We start from the raw sequence: 19,897 nt of genomic DNA, 5'->3' as shown, positions 1-19,897 counted from the left end.
TTACGGGCCAGGGAGGGGAGTGAGAGGTGAGCTTAGCAGAGGGACACGTGGGAGGGGAGTGAGAGGTGAGCTTAGCAGAGTGACACGTGGGAGGGGAGTGAGAGGTGAGCTTAGCAGAGTGACACGTGGGAGGGGAGTGAGAGGGGTGCGTAGCAGAGTGACACGTGGGAGGGGAGTGAGAGGGGTGCGTAGCAGAGTGACACGTGGGAGGGGAGTGAGAAGGGAGCGTAGCAGAGTGACACATGGGAGGGGAGTGAGAGGGGAGCGTGGCAGAGTGACACGTGGGAGGGGAGTGTAGAAGAGTGACACGTGGGAGGCGAGTGAGAGGGGAGCGTAGAAGGGTGACACGTGGGAGGGGAGGGAGAGGTGAGCGTAGAAGAGTGACACGTGTCCCAGGAGTGAGAGGAGAGTGTAGCAGAGTGACACGTGCATCACCTACAGAGCCACCCTCAATAGGTCGCTCAGTAGGACTCGAGAAGAAAACCAAACCATGATCCGGAGTAGCATTGAACCTGGTCTTAATCTCGGATCTCATGACGTGGGTCAGCAATCTTAACAAACGACTGGTGTTAATCACAGCGTGACACTTCACTTTTGTGTTAAAAAGTCAACGTTTAATCATGCTGAAGTGAATGAATTCTTTGAATAAGACTTGAGGCCCATCCTACTTGTGTAGCAGACATGAAGCCATCTGTCCTCACCTTCTGTTTCCTCTGATCCACAAAACAAGGCTTTGCTATGACAGTATTATAGATATAACATCAGATGGGATATATTTAGTTATTGCTTAAATGTAATCATAATCCTGGGATTTATTTGGTTCATAACACTTCAATGACGATGTATACACAAGATTAAAATGTTTTAAAGTTTTGCTTTATTTGTCAGTATTCTGATTTTTGATTTATTTTTCCGATCAAATCGATTTCAATGTACCCCCATGCTATTCATATTTCTATTTATTTTTTTATAAAGGATCTAATCGTGCAGCTAAGACGATTGTATTTCTCTTTGACTACTAAGACTATACTTGGTAGATACTTGGTAGTCAAATTATTACCATGCAGGTTTGGTAATAGGTATGTAAACTGTATTTTAAGAAATTGACATCCATGTTTCTTCCACATTATACTACTTAAGCCTCCATGCCCTGTGTAAGACAAATCAAAGATAATTTGACTCTAGCTCCCTCCAGTGGTCAACTTAGTTTTCGCAGATGTTTGCACCGATAATACACAATTATATAAATATTGAACAAAGTACAGACACTTGGTCAACATCCTGACAAAAAATAAAGATGTGAATTAAAGTATTAAAGAGTTAAAGATATAAATACTGAAGAGCTTCCTCTTCCAAGAGGTCAGCACGACAGCATATACAGTTTGATGGTGTGAAATTAACCTTTGTTTCCCTAACATTGGAGTAACACTTTCCAAGGAAACCAATCAGACACATTATCATGACCTCATCACCATTCTCCCTTTAATCGCCTTCTGAAATCACCCAAGAAGTCACAGAGACCATGACTCCTAACAAAAAGACAAAACATAAACTGACATCAATTAAATCACAGAAAATGTATCTACAACGTAAACGTTCACCTCTTCTAGTGTCTCCGTATGCGGTCAGGAAACCAACATCAGTGAATGAAGAGCGACTCTCAGTTCGTATATTTATATCTCCTTTATGGCCGGGCGGAGATCCGGAGCCTGGCCCCCCGATCGTAGACGCGTGCTGAAGGGCCCAGGCCCCGACGCAGGGCCTCGCGGTCCAGCTTGTTGAGGCCCTGGGAGCAGAGGCGGAGGTCCTTCACCTGCTCCGTCAGCCCCTCCAGGCCGGCGCTGTCTCCCGACACCCCGCACCCTGTGGGGAGGAACGCTGGAGCGGTCAGGGAGTGGAAGCGAACGCAGCATGAGCAGCAGAGTGCCCGACGCCTTCTGCTCGACTTGCCATTTACTGGTGCATTAACGCCACCTACTGGTGCAGTACCAGTGCACCGGTGGTGCACCAGTAGGTGGCGGTGATGCACCAGTAGGTGGCGGTGATCACCAGTAGGTGGCGCTGATGCACCAGTAGCTGGCGGTAATGCACCAGTAGATGGCGCTGATGCACCAGTAGGTGGCGCAGATGCACCAGTAGGTGGCGCTGATGCACCAGTAGGCTGATGCAGCCCTCAATTGACAAACTAATATTTAACAAACTAACACGCGACACATTGAACAAACTAACCCTACACACAGACACACGCACACACACACACTCAACTTAGTAACCCTATACATTAGAGAGCCCCGACCTAACCCCAGGGTGTAATGCATTGCATACCTTGGAGGTCGAGAAAGGTCAAAGGTCGCTGTGCCTCTCTCAGGGAGGCCAGGAGGCTGCGGAGGCCGGTGGAGGTCACAGAGGGGTTCCCCGACAGGTTGAGAGAGGTCAGGCAGGGACAGACCAGCAGGCACCTGGCTAAGGTGTCCACCCCGCTGTCGGTCAGCCCGTTCCCTCCCAGGCTAAGGTGGGTCAGGGAGCACTCCTCCTGCTGGAAGGAACACACACACACTGAGAGAGACTGCTTCTGCTGAGGCACAGGACATAAGGGTGAGCTCCTGTTGTTCCATCACGACCCCGAGTAGTGCTGTCTGCCTGTGTGTGTGTGTACCTGGGTCAGGACGTTGGCCAGGTGTCTGTCTGTCTGTCTGTGTGTGTAGTGTACCTGGGTCAGGACGCTGGCTAGGCGCTCCAGTGGCATGGGGTCCCCCGGCTCACTGCAGACGGCGGAAAGGTCCAGGTGTGTCAGGTGGTGGAAGGGGAGGGTCTTCAGCACCAGCTCACAGCCCGTGGAGCCCAGTGCATTGTGGGAAAGACTCACCGACCTCAAGTGTCCTGAGCCTGTCGGATAAACGATGAAACCCTTCATTTAGAGGACCTCCGGTTCTACTGAGGGAAACCAGAATGAGAGACACCAGATAGAGACCAGACTGAGAGAGACCAGACCCAAAGAGACCAGAATCAGAGAGACCAAACTCAGAGAGACCATACCAAGGAAGAGACAAGACCGATACCAGACCCTCAGAGAGACCGACCCCTAGATAGACCAGACCCCTAGAGAGACCAGGCCCCTAGAGAGACCAGACTCAGAGACCAGACCCAGAGGGACCAGACCCAGAGGGACCAGACCCAGAGAGAACAGACCCAGAGAGACCAGGCCCAGAGAGAACAGGCCCAGAGAGAACAAACCGAGAAATACTAGACCCAGAGAGAGCACACCCAGAGTGACCAGGCCCAGAGAGACCAGAGCCAGAGAGACCAGCTGGTACCTGCGAGGGCGCTGGCGAGCATCAGGCGATGGTGCTGGAGGCAGCGCGCCGTGAGGCCGCAGGCCTGCAGGGACAGCCGGGCCAGCAGGGGGCAGCGGGCCAGCAGGCAGGACAGCGGCTCTGAGACGGCGTCCCCCAGCGGGTTCAGACCGAGGTCCAGCTCCTCCAGACTCTGAGGAGGAGAGCCACAGCGGGGGAACGGGTTAACGGGTGAATGTGAACGTGTGAATGTACACGGCGTCAAAGCGGTGGTCGCGTGAGTTCATTGATTGCACAACTCGCTTACCGGGAAGGTGCGGTCCACCTGCCCCTTCAGGGCGTCGGCCAACTTGCCCAGCCCCTCCCCCGTCACGCTATTGGACGAGAGGTCCAGCACACGGAGGCGGGGCATGGTGAGCGCCGTGGCGACCAGCTCGGGCAGCAGGTCGTCGTGGAAACGGTTGCCGGACAGACGTAGCTCTGTGAGGTCCGCCTGCAGCTTGAGGGCCCTCAGGAGCGGGGCCAGGGCGGCGGGGGCCAGGCCCAGACCCCCCAGGGTCATGGTGGTGCCCCCCTCCTGCACCTCGCACAGCCGGGACACACGCGCGCTGGGCTCTGAGCAGAATAATACATTCAACATTTCATAATAATTAATACGCTGTAGTACGCTGGAACCATTAGACCTACATCAAAATGAATACATTCATATTAATACATCATCAATACTCTGGGCTCTCATGATGTAATGATCACCAGTCCACCATCTAAAAGAGAACGGGTTTGTATGACTGGCCTTGAGTGAGTGAGTGAGTGAGTGAGTGAGTGAGTGAGTGAGTGAGTGAGTGAGTGAGTGAGTGAGTGAGTGAGTGAGTGAGTGAGTGAGTGAGTGAGTGAGTGAGTGAGTGAGTGAGTGAGTGAGTGAGTGAGTGAGTGAGTGAGTGAGTGAGTGAGTGAGTGAGTGAGTGAGTGAGTGAGTGAGTGAGTGAGTGAGTGAGTGAGTGAGTGAGTGAGTGAGTGAGTGAGTGAGTGAGTGAGTGAGTGAGTGAGTGAGTGAGTGAGTGAGTGAGTGAGTGAGTGAGTGAGTGAGTGAGTGAGTGAGTGAGAGAGAGAGAGAGAGAGAGAGAGAGAGAGAGAGAGAGTGAGAGAGTGAGTGAGTGAGTGAGTGAGTGAGTGAGTGAGTGAGTGAGTGAGTGCGAGAGAGAGTGTGAGTGAGTGAGTGAGTGAGTGAGTGAGTGAGTGAGTGAGTGAGTGAGTGAGTGAGTCTCACCGACGGCCAGACTCTGACAGGCCTTCTTGTAGCGCTCGGGAAGAGGAGGAAGATCCCAGGAACTCACCTCCGCCATGACCTGGGGAGGAAACAGAGATTGAAGTGCACCCCCTGTGGTGAGGAAACTCCTCTCCCTTTAAAGACGCAGTACCTCCTCTCCCCTTAAAGACACAGTACCTCCTCTCCCCTTAAAGACACAGTACCTCCTCTCCCCTTAAAGACACAGTACCTCCTCTCCCCTTAAAGACACAGTACCTCCTCTCCCCTTAAAGACACAGTACCTCCTCTCCCCTTAAAGACGCAGTACCTCCTCTCCCCTTAAAGACGCAGTACCTCCTCTGCCCTTAAAGACACAGTACCTCCTCTCCCCTTAAAGACACAGTACCTCCTCTCCTCTTAAAGGCACAGTACCTCCTCTCCTCTTAAAGACACAGTACCCCCTCTCCCCTTAAAGACACAGTACCTCCTCGTTGGTGTGGAGGACGGCCAGCAGGAGGTCCAGGGGGGACAGCAGCGCCCCCTCCTTCTGCAGGGACAGGCGGGGCAGCAGGCCACACTTCTGGTAGTATCGCCGGGCAGCCTGTTCACAGAGCCACGCCACCGTGCACACCTCCGCCTCACTGCCAAAGCAGGAGGGTTCTGCATTAGCCACTGGTGGTCTGGATCTACGTCAGCCACTGGTTCTACGTCAACCACTGGTGTGGATTAACTACTGGATGACCTACTGAACCAACTACTGGATGAATTACTGAAATAACGACAGGTTGAACTACTGAACTAACTACAGGATGAACTACTTGATGAACTACTGAAATAACTTCTTGATGAACTACTGAAATAACTACTGGATGAACTTCTGAACTAACTACTGAAGACATACTGGATGTGCTCATTGGTTAGCTTCCCTGGAAAATGTTTGGCTGTATGCGAATTGAATGGGAGTTCCTTAAAAGTCTTACTATATCCACTCTCTAACCCTCACATGAGATGAGGTCAGAATGTGAACCTGAATTTCTCATTCTATGACAAATCCTTAACTGATCTTAACTAATGTCACAATCCGGCATTAACACCTATCTGAAATAATATGAATTTCAATATAAAATGTACCTTTGAGGGACAGGAATGAGAAACACATCGTCTTGAACTCTGACCCTCATCCGGATTGGGGGAGGCATGGCTGTGGGCGTGACTGCAGTTTGGGCTGGAATCTGAGACAGAAACGCTTAATAATTAATCATTCACCTCATCATTGAGGGAATGTGGGTGCAAACAATGCATTCAATTCATTCATCAACAATTCATTCATCACTCTCAAATAGGATTCCCCATGAAAAAAAAGATGATGATGGTGACAAAAAGTGTAGTGTAGTAATAATTGGACCAGGCAGAAGTAATGCGTTAAGTTTCTTAAAGACCACATTTACTCAACGCGATACCTCTTTTATTCTGCACACATCAGCTGAACTCTGATAAACACTGTTGATTAAACCAGGCACATTGTGCGATGCTTTATTCTAACAAAGTACCATCAGCTTAACAAGTCTTTAGCTGCTGACTATATCTTCATCACCAACAAGGACTGCTGGATATCTTCCATTTTGTAATTAATATGCTGTTGAGAAAGTATTTCGGAGCGACTGACTATCAAGAGAACAGCAGGAATGAGTAAAGAAGTGCAGCGAGGAGAGCGACCTGTGGGACGTGGGTGTGTTGCGGGGCTCGGGAAGGAGGGGGCGTGTCCAGGCGCAGCTCCTCCTCCTCGCTGAAGGAGGGGCTGCCTGGCCTGCTGACGGACCGCCGCCCTAGACGGACCAGGCCGCTCATCTGAGTCATCTTGGCCTGCCGGGGCCGGGGCCGGGCCCCTCCACTCCTGCTCAGAGAGGGGCCCCTGCTGGCAGCTGGGGGGCCAGTGGCGGACCCTGGGGGGAAAGAAGGGGAGTGATGAAGGCTTTTCAACAACGTCACATCAAAAGACCTGGTAAATAACATTAAAAAAAAAGGAAAAACTGATCAGAAATGCTGTTGTTGAAGATGTGGTTAAGCTAAGCTATGGGAATAACTACTCTCTTTTAACTACTCTAACTGGGACTAACTACTTACTCTGGGACACACCTCCGTTCTCCTGCCTGTGTTGACTTCTGGCCGTTAAAGTAGTCCAGGCCCCGCCCTCACCGCTCCAGGCCCCGCCCTCCCCTCTCCAGGCCCCGCCCTCCCCACTCCAGGCTCCGCCCTCCCCACTCCAGGCCCCGCCCTCCCCGCTCGGTCCACTCTGCTCCTCCCCCACCCGCCTCTTCTTCCTGGCCTGAACCACCTCGCCCAGGTCATCGTCCAGCCAATCGTCGGCCAGGTCCTCCTCCTCTGGAACCAGTGCCGGCCTGCTATTGGAGGAGAGGGCGGGCGTGCTGGTGAGCGGGGACTGGGTCCCCTGGTGGAGGGCCCCGCCCTTGTGGAGGGCTCCCTGGTGGAGGGCCCTGGCGCTGCCGAGGCCACGGATCACGCTGTGGTACTCTTCCCTCGCGAAGACGTGGGGCCCCGCAGGAGTGGGCTCAGGGGCCAGCGAGGGCCCGGGGGCGTGCGGAGCGAGGGCCTCCTGTACCCCACTCCCGCCAGCTGGGCCAGCCTGGACGCGTAGCCTGGGCCGAACGGGTCGCATGGGGCTCGGTGGGGGGCTGTCCGAGTCGTTGTCAGAGTCGCTGCCGCTGTTCTGAGGACGTGAGACGGACACGCGGTTTGTACAACACATCCTTACAGCATGAAGTCTAAAGGAATGAAGAAAGACACTTTGATAGACTCTATAATAGACACTGATCTCTTTGATAGACTCTATAATAGACACTGATCTCTTTGATAGACTCTATAATAGACACTGATCTCTTTGATAGACTCTATAATAGACACTGATCTCTTTGATAGACTCTATAATAGATACTGCTCTCTCTGATAGACTCTATAATAGACACTGATCTCTTTGATAGACTCTATAATAGACACTGAACTCCTTCTGTGCGCTCCCGTAACATACGAGCGGTTTGGTTCATGTTCATCTCGACCAATAGGAACAGAGCCACCACCCAGAAGGCGAAGCCTACACAATCAAACACTGCCCTCCGGGGGTCCCTACCCCGTACAGCAGGGCCGACTCCATCCCCCGGGCTCTGGGTCCCCCAGACTGTCGGGGGGGCCGGGCGGGGCCGGGGGCCTCCGTCCCCCTGGCTCTGGGGCCCCCGGCCTGCCGGGGGGGCCGGGCGGGGCCGGGGTCCGGCGCGGGGCCGAGGAGGGGCTCGGAGCACTCCGCGTCGTACAGCTGGCTGTCCTGCAGCAGGGCGGAGCTCCTGGCTGGAGCCGCGGGCCCTGGAGGAGAAACAGACCCAGAGTGAGGGACAGCACGACTCACGTTCTCTCTCCAGACCAAACTGATTGGACGCGTTTTTGAGAACCGAATGAAAAGTGGATAGAAGTCGCTGTAGGAGAGATTGAAGAGCAATAGGGTGGAGGCCCTGTCCTGGGGCCCCTTCTCACCTCCTCCCCCCCCTGCTAGAGCCTTCCTCAGCAGCTCCTCTGTGGCGGCGCAGTCCTGCCGCGCGTCGCGGTCCAGCTCGCGGCTGTAGGTCCTCTGCCAGTGTCTCAGGGTGTCCATGGGGGTCTGGCCCTGGGGGGGGGGGGACAGAGGGAGAGAGGGGGGGGGGGCACCCACCGTTTGGTCAACAGACAGCAGAGAGCAACCTGAGCAGACGCCTGTGACACTCGGGTGGAAAAAGATACGTCTGTCCGTCTGTCTGTCCGACCATAGCCCCCACCTTGGCGTCGCGCAGGGCGACGGAGGCACCGTGCTCCACCAGCAGCCTGGCCACCCCAAAGTGTCCGCAGGCCAGGGAGTCGTGGAGGGGCGTGACCCCGTCGCAGAGCGGCCCCCCGGGGTCGTTCACACTGGCGCCGCGCTCCAGCAGCAGAGACACCACCTCTTCAGGAGACACAGAGGCGTGGAGGAGCCATGGTTCATGAGTTAGACTGTAGAGACACCACCTCTTCAGGAGGCACAGAGGGGTGGAGGAGCCATGGTTCATGAGTTAGACTGTAGAGACACCACCTCTTCAGGAGACACAGAGAGGTGGAGGAGCCATGGTTCATGAGTTGGACTGTAAAGCGATGGAAGATACGGAAAAGGAAATTGTCTGCTGTGTGTATCATGGGTTACCGTGGTGACCGTGGTTGCAGGCCTCGTGCAGCGGAGTCCAGCCGCAGTAGTCCCTGGGATTGACGGGGTGGCCCTGGTGACGCGTCAACACACACACACGTCAACACACGTCAGCACACTCAGACACCGGTGGTGTGGATGGATCAGCAGGAAGTGAGCCAACACGACCGGCCGCCCTCATACCAATGAGACGCCCCTCGGGGTCAGCCCTGCTCCCACTCATTGTTACAGTGTGCACTAGTGGGGTACAGTGTGTACTAGTGGGGTACAGTGTGTACTAGTGGGGTACAGTGTGTGTACTAGTGGGCTACAGTGTGTACTAGTGGGGTACAGAGTGTATTACTGGGGAATGTATGAGTGGGGAATATTGTGAATTAGTGGGGTACATAGTGTAATAATGGGGTACAGTGTTGGATCGACCGATATGGATTTTTTTGGGGCCGACACCGATTATTTTTCATCAGCCTTAGCCGATAACCGATACGCCGACACCAATTTTCTTGAGCCGATATTTGGAGCTGATAATACCCTGGAAATGCAGGGTTCTCGCGAGAGCACAATTTGAATTTGCTCAGCTAGTCACTCTGGGAATGAGCAATATACCTGTGTATATTCTGGGCCTCCCCTGGCCCAGAACATTAATCAATCACATCGATGTATCAATATAGGAGGGCCAAAAGCGTTGCTGTTTTACCGACCGGATACGGCAAGAGTTGTATCTATTGGTTAGCTCCACTGGTCTGGATACGTCAGCCCTTGTATTCTTCTGATTGGTCATAGTGTTATCCAATGTGTGTTATCCAGTGATATTTTCAAATGCATGCTTGGTGCCGCCCCTCGAGTTGCCGGACCCTACAGCTTTCTAGATGTGCGTCTGGATTTCCAGACTAAGCCTCCCTCAATTTACATCATAAAAATGACACAATGACGATAACAAATGTTAGATTGTCTCAACATTTAATGAACTGTCTGTAAATCACACCAAAAAATAAAAATAAATCGGCCGATACTGAAAAACATATCGGTCGATACCGATACACGTAAATATCGGCCGATAATATCGGTCGATAACTAGTACAGTGTGTACTAGGGCTTTGACTCCGAACTTCGTGATTCGAATATAATTAGAATATCAAAAAATAAATCAAAATTCGAACGAATATTAGGCAGCCCTTAATATTCGAACCTGTTATGGGCAGGCCAAGAGGGAGAGACGTCGGATACCCCGACGCAGTCTATTCATAATATTGTAATGACCACGGAAGAGGCAGTGAATTAAGTATTGATTAGACAGCGATTTATTAGAAACCTAATAAACCGTTGGAACACGCAAGACCGGTAACCATAGCAACGCCGGTAAACAAACATCGCAAAGCCCAATCCAGGGCTGAATCTGAATACTCATACTTATAGTATGCATTTTGTAGTACGCCACAAATATAGCGTGTCCGAATGCTCAGTACGCATTGTGTAGGACGGAAAACGTTTCCGAATGCGTACTACCGCCACAGTATACAACGGTAGGTCACTACGCTATCCCAGAATGCAACCGGAGTCTGGTAACGAACGAAGAAGAGCTGACCCCACACTACCAACCGGCTTAGAAAGACGTCGTAGAAAGCGGCGAAAAAAAGAAACATTAAAAAAGAGTAAAAAAGTCAAGTAAGTAATTAAGTAAAAAGAGACATTTTTAATAGAAACGATGACAAGACGGAAACAGGTAACTTATCAAGGTAATTTTGCATCTGAGGGGAGATACGTAATCTCCAAACATCCGGTGGAGTTTCGGCGGTGTTCGGAAGCGTTCAGAGGCGTTCTACTCATAGCTGTAGACCGTACTACACTGTCAAGTGTAGTACGGTCAAGTAGTAGACACTGAACAGAAATAGTATGTGCCAAGTATTCGGATTCAGCCCACGTCTTACTGAAGGCATTTAATGGTCAAAATATTATTAATAAATATTCGAATATATTCGACTATTAATATTAATAAACAAAAAAACTTCGAATATGATTTTTGGGCAAAAGTCAAAGCCCTAGTGTGTACTAGTGGGGTACAGTGTGTACTAGTGGGGTACAGTGTGTACTAGTGGGGAATAGTATGAATTAGTGGGGTACAGACTGTATTAGTGGGGTACAGACTGTATCAGTGGGGTACAGTGTGTACTAGTGGGGAATAGTATGAATTAGTGGGGTACAGACTGTATTAGTGGGGTACAGAGTGTATCAGTGGGGTACAGTGTGTACTAGTGGGGTACAGAGTGTATTAGTGGGGAATAGTGTGAATTAGTGGGGTACAGAGTGTATTAGTAGGGTATGGTGATTATTAGTGGGGTACAGTGCGTCATAGTGGGGTACAGTGTGTTCTAGTGGGGTACAGTGTGTGTACTAGTGGGGTTCTGCAGGGTCTCACCTGCTCCAGCAGTGCCTGGACCTGCCTCTGGTTCCCGTCGATGCAGGCCCGGTGGAGCGAGGTCTCCCCCTTCTCGTTCCTCTTGTTCCACTGGGGGGAGGGGGGGGAGGGTCAGAACTGGGACATGAGGCATTGATGCATCCTGAGATCAAGATCCTGCTTACCCTTACGCTCTTCCTTCTGCCGCTAACCATCTTGTCGTAACCGTCCAGGTCATCATCTGACCAAACAAGGAGATCAATAAACCGACGTTAGAGATCACGCCCGCACGACTCCTCCATCACAAGCTTTCAGTCATGTGACCCACCCGAGTCCGAGAGGGCGATGTCGCTGTCGACCAAGGGCTCGCTGTTCTCCTCCTCCTCCTCCTCCTCCTCTTCCTCCCCATCACTGCAGTCTGGGTTCCAGCCCTCCACGGCACACAGCTCTCTCAGCCTGGCCTCTGTGGCCCCCAGACTGTCCTCCGCTGCCTCCAGCCCGGCCTCCGTGGCCCCAAGCCCGGCCACGACCCCGCCGTGCTGGGCCCCCCGTCGCTGGGCCCCTAGCCACCGCCTCAGCACGCGCTTCTGTCAGCAGCAGAGGAGGCGCGGGTCAGTTTGGACGTGATTTAGAAACACGACAACAATCGTTCTTTTGCGATACTTTTCATAAGCAAAATTCAAGGGATTTAAGGGATCCATCATATTTATATCAAACCTTCTTCATAGTCCTACACAATAAAACCCTTATTGAACATGTTGCAGATGGTTTTACTACTGTTTCATCCACTTATACACTAGTGAGGCTGGTGTTGATTCCTGTAATGCTTTAATGGATGTGGTTGTCCCCCACCATTCATGGGGGACAACCTCATCACAGCTGACCCTTAACCCCTGAGACCTCTGACCTGCAGCGCAGGGCGCCCCGCCCTCTGGGCACATTCCAGCGCCGCCTCGAAACTGGTGTCCACCTCCTCCGGGCTGCAGCCGCTATCCTCCTGGGACAACGCCATGTTCAGCCACGTGCTGCACTCCTGAGGGACAGAGACACAGGGTTAGAGACACAGGGTTACAGAGACACAGGGTTACAGAGACACAGGGTTACAGAGACACAGGGTTACAGAGACACAGGAATACAGAGACACAGGGTTACAGAGACACAGGGTTACAGAGACACAGGAAAACAGAGACACAGGGTTACAGAGACTCAGGTTTACAGAGACACAGGGTTACAGAGACACAGGGTTACAGAGACACAGGGTTACAGAGACACAGGGTTACAGAGACACAGGGTTACAGAGACACAGGGTTAGAGACACAGGGTTACAGAGACGCAGGGTTAGAGACACAGGGTTACAGAGACGCAGGGTTACAGAGACGCAGGGTTACAGAGACGCAGGGTTACAGAGACGCAGGGTTACAGAGAGCCGGTTAGAGAGACACAGGGTTACAGAGACACAGGGTTAGGGTTACAGAGACACAGGGTTACAGAGACACAGGGTTACAGAGACACAGGGTTACAGAGACGCAGGGTTAGAGACACAGGGTTACAGAGACGCAGGGTTACAGAGACGCAGGGTTACAGAGACGCAGGGTTACAGAGACGCAGGGTTACAGAGACGCAGGGTTACAGAGACGCAGGGTTACAGAGACGCAGGGTTACAGAGAGCAGGTTAGAGAGACACAGGGTTACAGAGACACAGGGTTAGAGACACAGGGTTACAGAGACACAGGGTTACAGAGACGCAGGGTTACAGAGACGCAGGGTTACAGAGACGCAGGGTTACAGAGACGCAGGGTTACAGAGACACAGGGTTAGAGACACAGAGTTACAGAGACACAGGGTTACAGAGACACAGGGTTACAGAGACACAGGGTTACAGAGACACAGGGTTACAGAGACACAGGGTTACAGAGACACAGGGTTACAGAGACACAGGGTTACAGAGAGCAGGTTACAGAAACACAGGGTTACAGAGACACATGGTTAGAGACACAGGGTTACAGAGAGCAGGTTACAGAGACGCAGGGTTACAGAGACACAGGGTTAGAGACACAGGGTTAGAGACACAGGGTTACAGAGACACAGGTTTACAGAGACACAGGGTTACAGAGACACAGGGTTACAGAGACACAGGGTTACAGAGACACAGGGTTACAGAGACACAGGGTTACAGAGACACAGGGTTAGAGACACAGGGTTACAGAGACACAGGGTTACAGAGACACAGGGTTACAGAGACACAGGGTTACAGAGACACAGGGTTAGAGACACAGGGTTACAGAGACACAGGGTTACAGAGACACAGGGTTACAGAGACACAGGGTTACAGAGACACAGGGTTAGAGACACAGGGTTACAGAGACACAGGGTTACAGAGACACAGGGTTACAGAGACACAGGGTTACAGAGACACAGGGTTAGAGACACAGGGTTACAGAGACACAGGGTTACAGAGACACAGGGTTACAGAGACACAGGGTTACAGAGACACAGGGTTACAGAGACACAGGGTTACAGAGAGCAGGTACCAGCTCACACACGGAGCAGGGAAACCACTGAGCTGAACAATGAGCCGTCTGCATGGCAGCAGGCGGGATCTGCGTTCCCCACATGGCATTCAGGGCGCCCCCCTACCTCGGCAGGGGAGCCCCGTCTCAGGGCCAGCTCCTGCCGGTAGTGCTCCAGCGCCGGGCCGGGCTGCCTCAGGTCCGTGTGCGTCGCCGCAAGCGACACGTGGATGACGGCCAGCTCCCTGGGGGGTCTGCCCAGCGCCTCCGCCAGCGCCAGCTAACACACGGCGACATGGTTACGTTTAGACACAAGGAATTCAGAAGGGACGGTTTTGAAGCGTGAGGTCTCGTTTCTCTGACCTGGGTCCGGTAGGCCTCCAGGGCCTTGTGGAAGGAGCCCACCTTACAGTACAGGTCGCCCAGCTGCTCAGCCAGCCCCACTGCATCATGGGAACTCTTCGCCTGCCTCAGGTCGTCCCCAGCCTCCTCCTCCAGCTGACAGCCTCGGTCGGCTGCGGACAGGAAGTAGATTTACTGAGTAACAGCGCAGTTCACAATTCAACCAGGATTGAGGACAATGGTATCAAAACCTTTCGGATATTTGAAGGATCAACATGATGAAATGATATCTTGTTTGCATTTACCAGATCTAAAGTTCTTCTTCACGTCCTGTCTGTCTTGAGGCTGCTGGGAACCCAACAGGAGAGCCTTCTTCAGAGAGCGCCTGGCCGCCGCAAAGTCCCCGAGAGACAGCTGGACCTGAAACCATAACCCATCAACAGTGTTAGCTGCACCTGAAACCATGACCAATGCCAATCAATATGAGTGACAGCTGCACCTGAAACCATAACCAATGCCAATCAATATGAGAGACAGCTGCACCTGAAACCAATACCAATACCAATCAATATGACTGACAGCTGCACCTGAAACCAATACCAATACCAATCAATTTGAATGACCATTAAATTATAAGAAGAATTCAATCTGAGCAATTTTAAATGTTGCTCCCCAGCATTCAGTATGAGCTCCAAGTGATTAAACACTTGATGGTGTTTTGACCCCCGAGTCCTGACCTTGCCAATCCAGTGGCAGCATTCGCTCTCGCTGAACTTGTCCTTCATCTTGCGGGCGCACTCCCGGGCCTGCTCCAGGCAGCGCACCGCCCCCGAGTGCTGGCTCCTCCGGAAGCAGATGTGGCCCAGGTTGAGGTTGGCCCGATAAACGTCCTCCAGGAGCTGGTGCTTCCTGTTGGACAGGAAGTAACACTCCACCATGAGGGAGGGACTTCATAAAAAATCGACATTTTCAATATTGCCCGCATGAATACAGCAGCATGTCTTACTCTGCGATGTAGACGCTGCGGCGGATGAACTCCATGCAGCGCTTGGGCTCCCCCTGGTGGTCACACACCAGGCCCAGGTTGAGGAAGAGCCGCGCCCTCATCTCACTCAGCTCCCGGGCCGGCACCGAGCCTGGGGGGGACGGGGAGAGGGCGGAGGTCAGGGACCAGAGATCAGAGCACAGCGGTCAGCCTGGGTACTCAGCAGCCTGGAGCCTCAGCCTGGATATTTAGCAGCCCGGGGTCTCAGCCGCCTGGAGACTCGGCAGATGCTGGGATCCAGTACCCTTATGTTAACATTAGTGCTGTCAGTTTAACGCGTTATTAACAGCGTTAATATATATGTGTGTGTGTGTGTGTGTGTGTGTGTGTGTGTGTGTGTGTGTGTGTGTTATTCGATAGCCTGGTAATGTGTATAGGCCTACGTACGGTAGGAATATTCATACTGGTTTAAATAATAAATGTTATAGTATTTCCCATCTTTGCTGAGCAAGAGTTTTGTTCAAAAGTTCAGTGATTGAAACAAATAAAATCCTGGGCTATTGAAGTTTTACGGTTGGCCTACCACTGTCATGCACCCGACGTCAAGTGGACCGGGTGGAATTCACTTCGGGTCCCTCTTCTTATATCCATCTTACCAAATATATTTTATTACGGTTTTATTACTACCTTCGCAACACTCTCTGATCTCACTAAAAGGCTGGCAGCATGAAATCAAGGGATATTTAGAATAGAAAAAAATGTGTGATTAATCGTGAGTTAACTATGACATTAACAGCACTAGTTAACATGTAATCTAATGTTAACATGTCACCTAATGTTAACACGGACACGCACCTTCTAGCCGTTCCTCCACCACGGCCAGGCTCTTCCTGAAGGCCTCCTCGGCTTCCTTCAAACTGCTCCTTGATCTGTCCGACTCGTAGCGGAACAGGAAGGTGCGCCCGATGGTGGCCAGCGCCCGCTGCACCTCAGCGTGGTTCCCCACCGAGCCGGCCAGCTCCAGGTGACGTCTCTGGTGCTGGGGACACACACTTCTCTCAGTACGGGGGACACACACTTCACTCAGTACGGGGACACAGTGTCTCTCAGTACGGGGGACACACACTTCTCTCAGTACGGGGGACTAGGGCTGTCACTTTTTATTCGAAGTTCGAATATTCGTTCGAAGGGGTGAAAAGTTCGAATTCGAAGTGTAATTCTCCATTCGAACTGTAAAAATGCGCTATAAAGAAGAGAGCGGCGAGTGGCTTTTCCTCAATAAAGCGGCCCTCCTGGATCCCCGCTTCTCCCGGTTAGTCCACCTTTCCCCTGCACAGAAACATCTCGTGACTGAAAGCCTCTCACACGAGCTCATTGAAACGGAGACCGACACTGATCGCACACGACAGGGAGAAAAGTCCGCTGCTGCGCTGGGCGCGATGGGCAGCCTGTTTGGGGACTTATACAGCACGGCTGACAGAAGCAGCTGCAGCGGTAACGGAGAGCTGCGAGACTACTTGTAATTTTCTTTCCGTAAGGAATAAAAAGAGCAGCATGCCGTGTTGGAGGTCGGCCTCACAGATTGTTCGTTTATATAGGCTGTGTGTGCCATGGACGACATGCGCTCCGCATATCGCGCTCCGAGCAGTTATTGTTAATGCGTAAAAGACAGCCGCACTTGTGTGTCGGAGCTTCCTCTTGTTGTGTTTACAAATGTGTTATCAAAGATGTGTTTTTATCCTGTGCTGTTATGAATTCAGTAGGTATACGTGATTTCCACAAGAAATAAAAAGAAACACGACAACAGTTGTTGTCGTGTTTCTTTTTTTTTCTTTTTTTTTATAGTTCTATGGGGGGGGGGGGGGGGGGGGGGGGGGGGGGGGTCGAATGTATTCGAATTAATTATGGACATTCGAAATTTGTTCGAATTTCATTTTTGGAAAAAGTGACAGCCCTACGGGGGACACACACTTCACTCAGTACGGGGACACAGTGTCTCTCAGTACGGGGGACACAGTGTCTCTCAGTACGGAGGACACACATTTCCCTCAGTACGGGGACACAGTGTCCCTCAGTAGGGGGACACACAGTGTCTCTCAGTACGGGGGACACACAGTGTCTCTCAGTACGGGGACCTATGTGACTGTCACATTTGTGTTAGTGTGTAAGTGATGTCTGAAACTGTTTAACGGAAGCCCACTTTTAAACTGCAAAACAAGTGTACCTACGGGTACAAATAAAGTAATCTGAACACAACGTCTCTCAGTACCGGGGACGCACAGTGTCAAATCCTGATAACACTTCAGTGGTTCAAATACATGACATTGTAATATTTTACGGCTATATCCACACACCCACACACACACACCTTCAATGCTGCTTCAATGTTGCCCATCTCTGCGAAGCATTCTCCTATTTTCCGGTTGGCGACGGCGCGTCCAATCACATCGCTGAGCGCCTCGGAGAGAGAGAGCTCCTGCTGGTGCTCCTCAACGGCAGCCTGATAATCACCTGGACACACACACACACAACACACACACGGTATATTATCGGATTAAAATGTTAAATTAACATTAGATGTGAACATAAGGTTACATATCAACATTAGGTTACATGTCAGCATTATGTTACATGTTAGGTTACAATTTTAGGAAAACATTAGGTGACATGTTAACATTAGGTAACATTGTCAACATTAGGTTAACATTAGGTCACATGTAAACATTAGGTCACATGTTAACTCACCCCTCCGGGACAGCAGCTCGCCCAGCTGGTTGCAGATGTCGGCCTCCTCTTTGAGGTTGTGGCCCTTCTGAGCTTTGAGCTTCGCTCTCTGCAGTACTGTTGGTACGAGACGAGGTTAGGTTAGGTGGATCCAACCTAGCCTGGCTCCGCCCGCCTAAGTACTTCCGCTCAATTTTAATTTCCCTTCAGTACTAGTACAGTCTCTGTACAAATGAAATGAAGTGAAGTACGAGAGTCTGGTAGAACCAGGCTAGATCCAACCCAGAGTTTCTTCAAAACCCAGAGGTTCATCAAACCCCAGGGGTTAATCAAACCTAGAGTGAGTCAGACCCAGGAGTGGACTAGACCCCGGGGTGGATCAGAGTAGACCCAGGGGTAGATCCGACCCAGGGGTGGATCCGACCCAGGGATTGATCAAACACAGACCCAGGGGTTAATCAAAACAGGTGTATGAACACCAAATGAAATGACAACACTGAACACTGAAACTCACGTTTGATTTCCCTCGAGCCGCTCATTGCATCGGGATCAATGTTCCGTAATCACAACGTAACGCGAGTTAATCTAGCCGAACTTTACGAGTAAAGTTTCCAGTCGTACAGCTTCCAGTACGTGATGTGAGACCCATCAGACACTACTCTCCCATTCTATCCCAGTCCCTCCGATCTTTTCCGCTGCGGAGTCCCGCCAGTTCACCTCCACCAATGGTGGAAAGCGAGGCTTGAGATTGGCTGGCTGCAGTGACGTGCATATCCGTTGTTCGTATTTCTTGACATAAATATTCCGACAAATAACATAATTTTCAGTCTTGAAGCAATCCATGTTCAGTTCCCTGACCTGCTCGCTGTTTCAGGTCATTTTTTATATGAAGTATTAATGCGGATCCATTCCTTAACTCTGAACCCTAAAGCCACGAAGGAAACCTCCTTGTGTAGGCCTATTTATGGTGTTATGTTATACGTATTATTGGTTTATTTTCTATTGCCAATTATATTATGGTCTTAAAGCCTCTCTAAGATGACAACATTTTCACTCGTACAAAGAATGTGAGACCATTCTTGGAAATAATTAATCTCTTTGATTAATTAACAATATAGGCAAATGTCTGTTTGTTTAGCCTGTTTTAATGATCATTGCAGTCAAAGGAGAATGGACAAACACAAAAAGACGGACAAAACACACAGTCGTGATAATCCAACTCTTCAGCCCACAAAGCATATTGATGTCCATGACCAGACGTTGGATGCTTTGTTCGTTTTACAAATCCAATGTCCTCGTGTGGCCCAGTCCCTCTATAGTGGTATTGACAAATGGACACACAATGGTGTGTGTGTGTGTGTGTGTGTGTGTGTGTGTGTGTGTGTGTGTGTGTGTGTGTGTGTGTGTGTGTGTGTCTGCTGTCTGTCTGTCTGTCTGTCTGTCTGTCTGTCTGTCTGTCTGTCTGTCTGTCTGTCTGTCTGTGCGTGCGTGTGCGTGTGCGTGCGTGTGCGTGTCTGTGCGTGTGTGTGCCTGCGTGCGTGCGTGTGTGTGTGTGTGTATTTGTGTAAAGCTGAGTTACAATGGGTTTCCAGAGCCGCTGTCTGAGTGTTGATTGTTGATGGAGGAATAAGAAGCAGACGTCATTTAAATCCTGACCTCAGATACACAAGCAGCCAGGAAGAGGACCTGTTCCTGAGCGGAAAGAGAGAGAGAGAGAGAGAGAGAGAGAGAGAGAGAGAGAGAGAGAGAGAGAGAGAGAGAGAGAGAGAGAGAGAGAGAGAGAGAGAGAGAGAGAGAGAGAGAGAGAGAGAGAGAGAGAGAGAGGGAGAGAGAGAGAGAGAGAGAGAGAGAGAGAGAGAGAGAGAGAGAGAGAGAGAGAAAGGGATGGGGAGAGAGAGAGATCAAAAGAGGGATCCAGAGAGAGAGAGAGAGAGGCACATCCGCTGGAGGGATCAAATCTGCCCCATCTGACGCTGAAGGATTTACGGGTTTAGTCAGAATTGCTTTTCCCCACTGAGGAGATTAACAGCGTGGGACGATCTCTCCGCCGCTGAACAGCTCTGTGTACAGCCTCTGCTTTCTGCTCCTCTCCATCTCCTTCGGTCCCGTCTTCCCCCTCCTCCTCTTCTCCTGGACCCCCTCCGATGTGGAAGAGGAGCATGCCTCAGCATCGCAGAGTCCTCCCC

General features: G+C 51.3%; 1 protein-coding gene across 1 annotated transcript; it reads right to left on the bottom strand.

Moving 5' to 3' along the window:
* Window positions 1-595: 595 nt before the first annotated feature.
* Window positions 596-18,432, bottom strand: tonsl (tonsoku-like, DNA repair protein). Its single transcript, XM_056589745.1, has 27 exons — window positions 18,226-18,432; window positions 17,733-17,828; window positions 17,356-17,498; window positions 15,843-16,026; window positions 15,009-15,138; window positions 14,740-14,911; window positions 14,308-14,422; window positions 14,024-14,175; window positions 13,788-13,940; window positions 12,058-12,183; window positions 11,479-11,737; window positions 11,336-11,391; window positions 11,172-11,261; window positions 8,759-8,831; window positions 8,361-8,524; window positions 8,083-8,212; window positions 7,685-7,914; window positions 6,664-7,267; window positions 6,256-6,482; window positions 5,671-5,771; window positions 5,024-5,180; window positions 4,561-4,639; window positions 3,601-3,908; window positions 3,315-3,486; window positions 2,711-2,886; window positions 2,326-2,533; window positions 596-1,863 (listed from the first exon to the last, which is right to left on the bottom strand). The coding sequence occupies exons 1-27, from the start codon at window positions 18,248-18,250 to the stop codon at window positions 1,685-1,687; spliced, it is 4,509 nt and encodes a 1,502-aa protein (XP_056445720.1). The 5' UTR covers window positions 18,251-18,432; the 3' UTR covers window positions 596-1,684.
* Between the last annotated feature and the right edge of the window lie 1,465 nt (window positions 18,433-19,897).

The sequence above is a fragment of the Gadus chalcogrammus genome, chromosome 5 (assembly GCF_026213295.1).
Source record: "Gadus chalcogrammus isolate NIFS_2021 chromosome 5, NIFS_Gcha_1.0, whole genome shotgun sequence".
In the NCBI taxonomy this organism is placed as follows: Eukaryota; Metazoa; Chordata; class Actinopteri; order Gadiformes; family Gadidae; genus Gadus; species Gadus chalcogrammus.
The sequence above is the reverse complement of the archived record's forward strand: the minus strand, read 5'-3'. Positions and strand labels throughout refer to the sequence as shown.

Excerpts from the sequence above, each read along its gene's own strand:
- tonsl (XM_056589745.1), bottom strand. The coding sequence starts at position 18,250 with ATGAGCGGCTCGAGGGAAATCAAAC. Across the intron at positions 8,525-8,758 it reads CTGCAACCACGGTCACCACG|AGGTGGTGTCTCTGCTGCTG; the intron begins GTAACCCATGAT and ends TGTCTCCTGAAG. Across the intron at positions 6,483-6,663 it reads GAACGGAGGTGTGTCCCAGA|GGTCCGCCACTGGCCCCCCA; the intron begins GTAAGTAGTTAG and ends CTTTCCCCCCAG.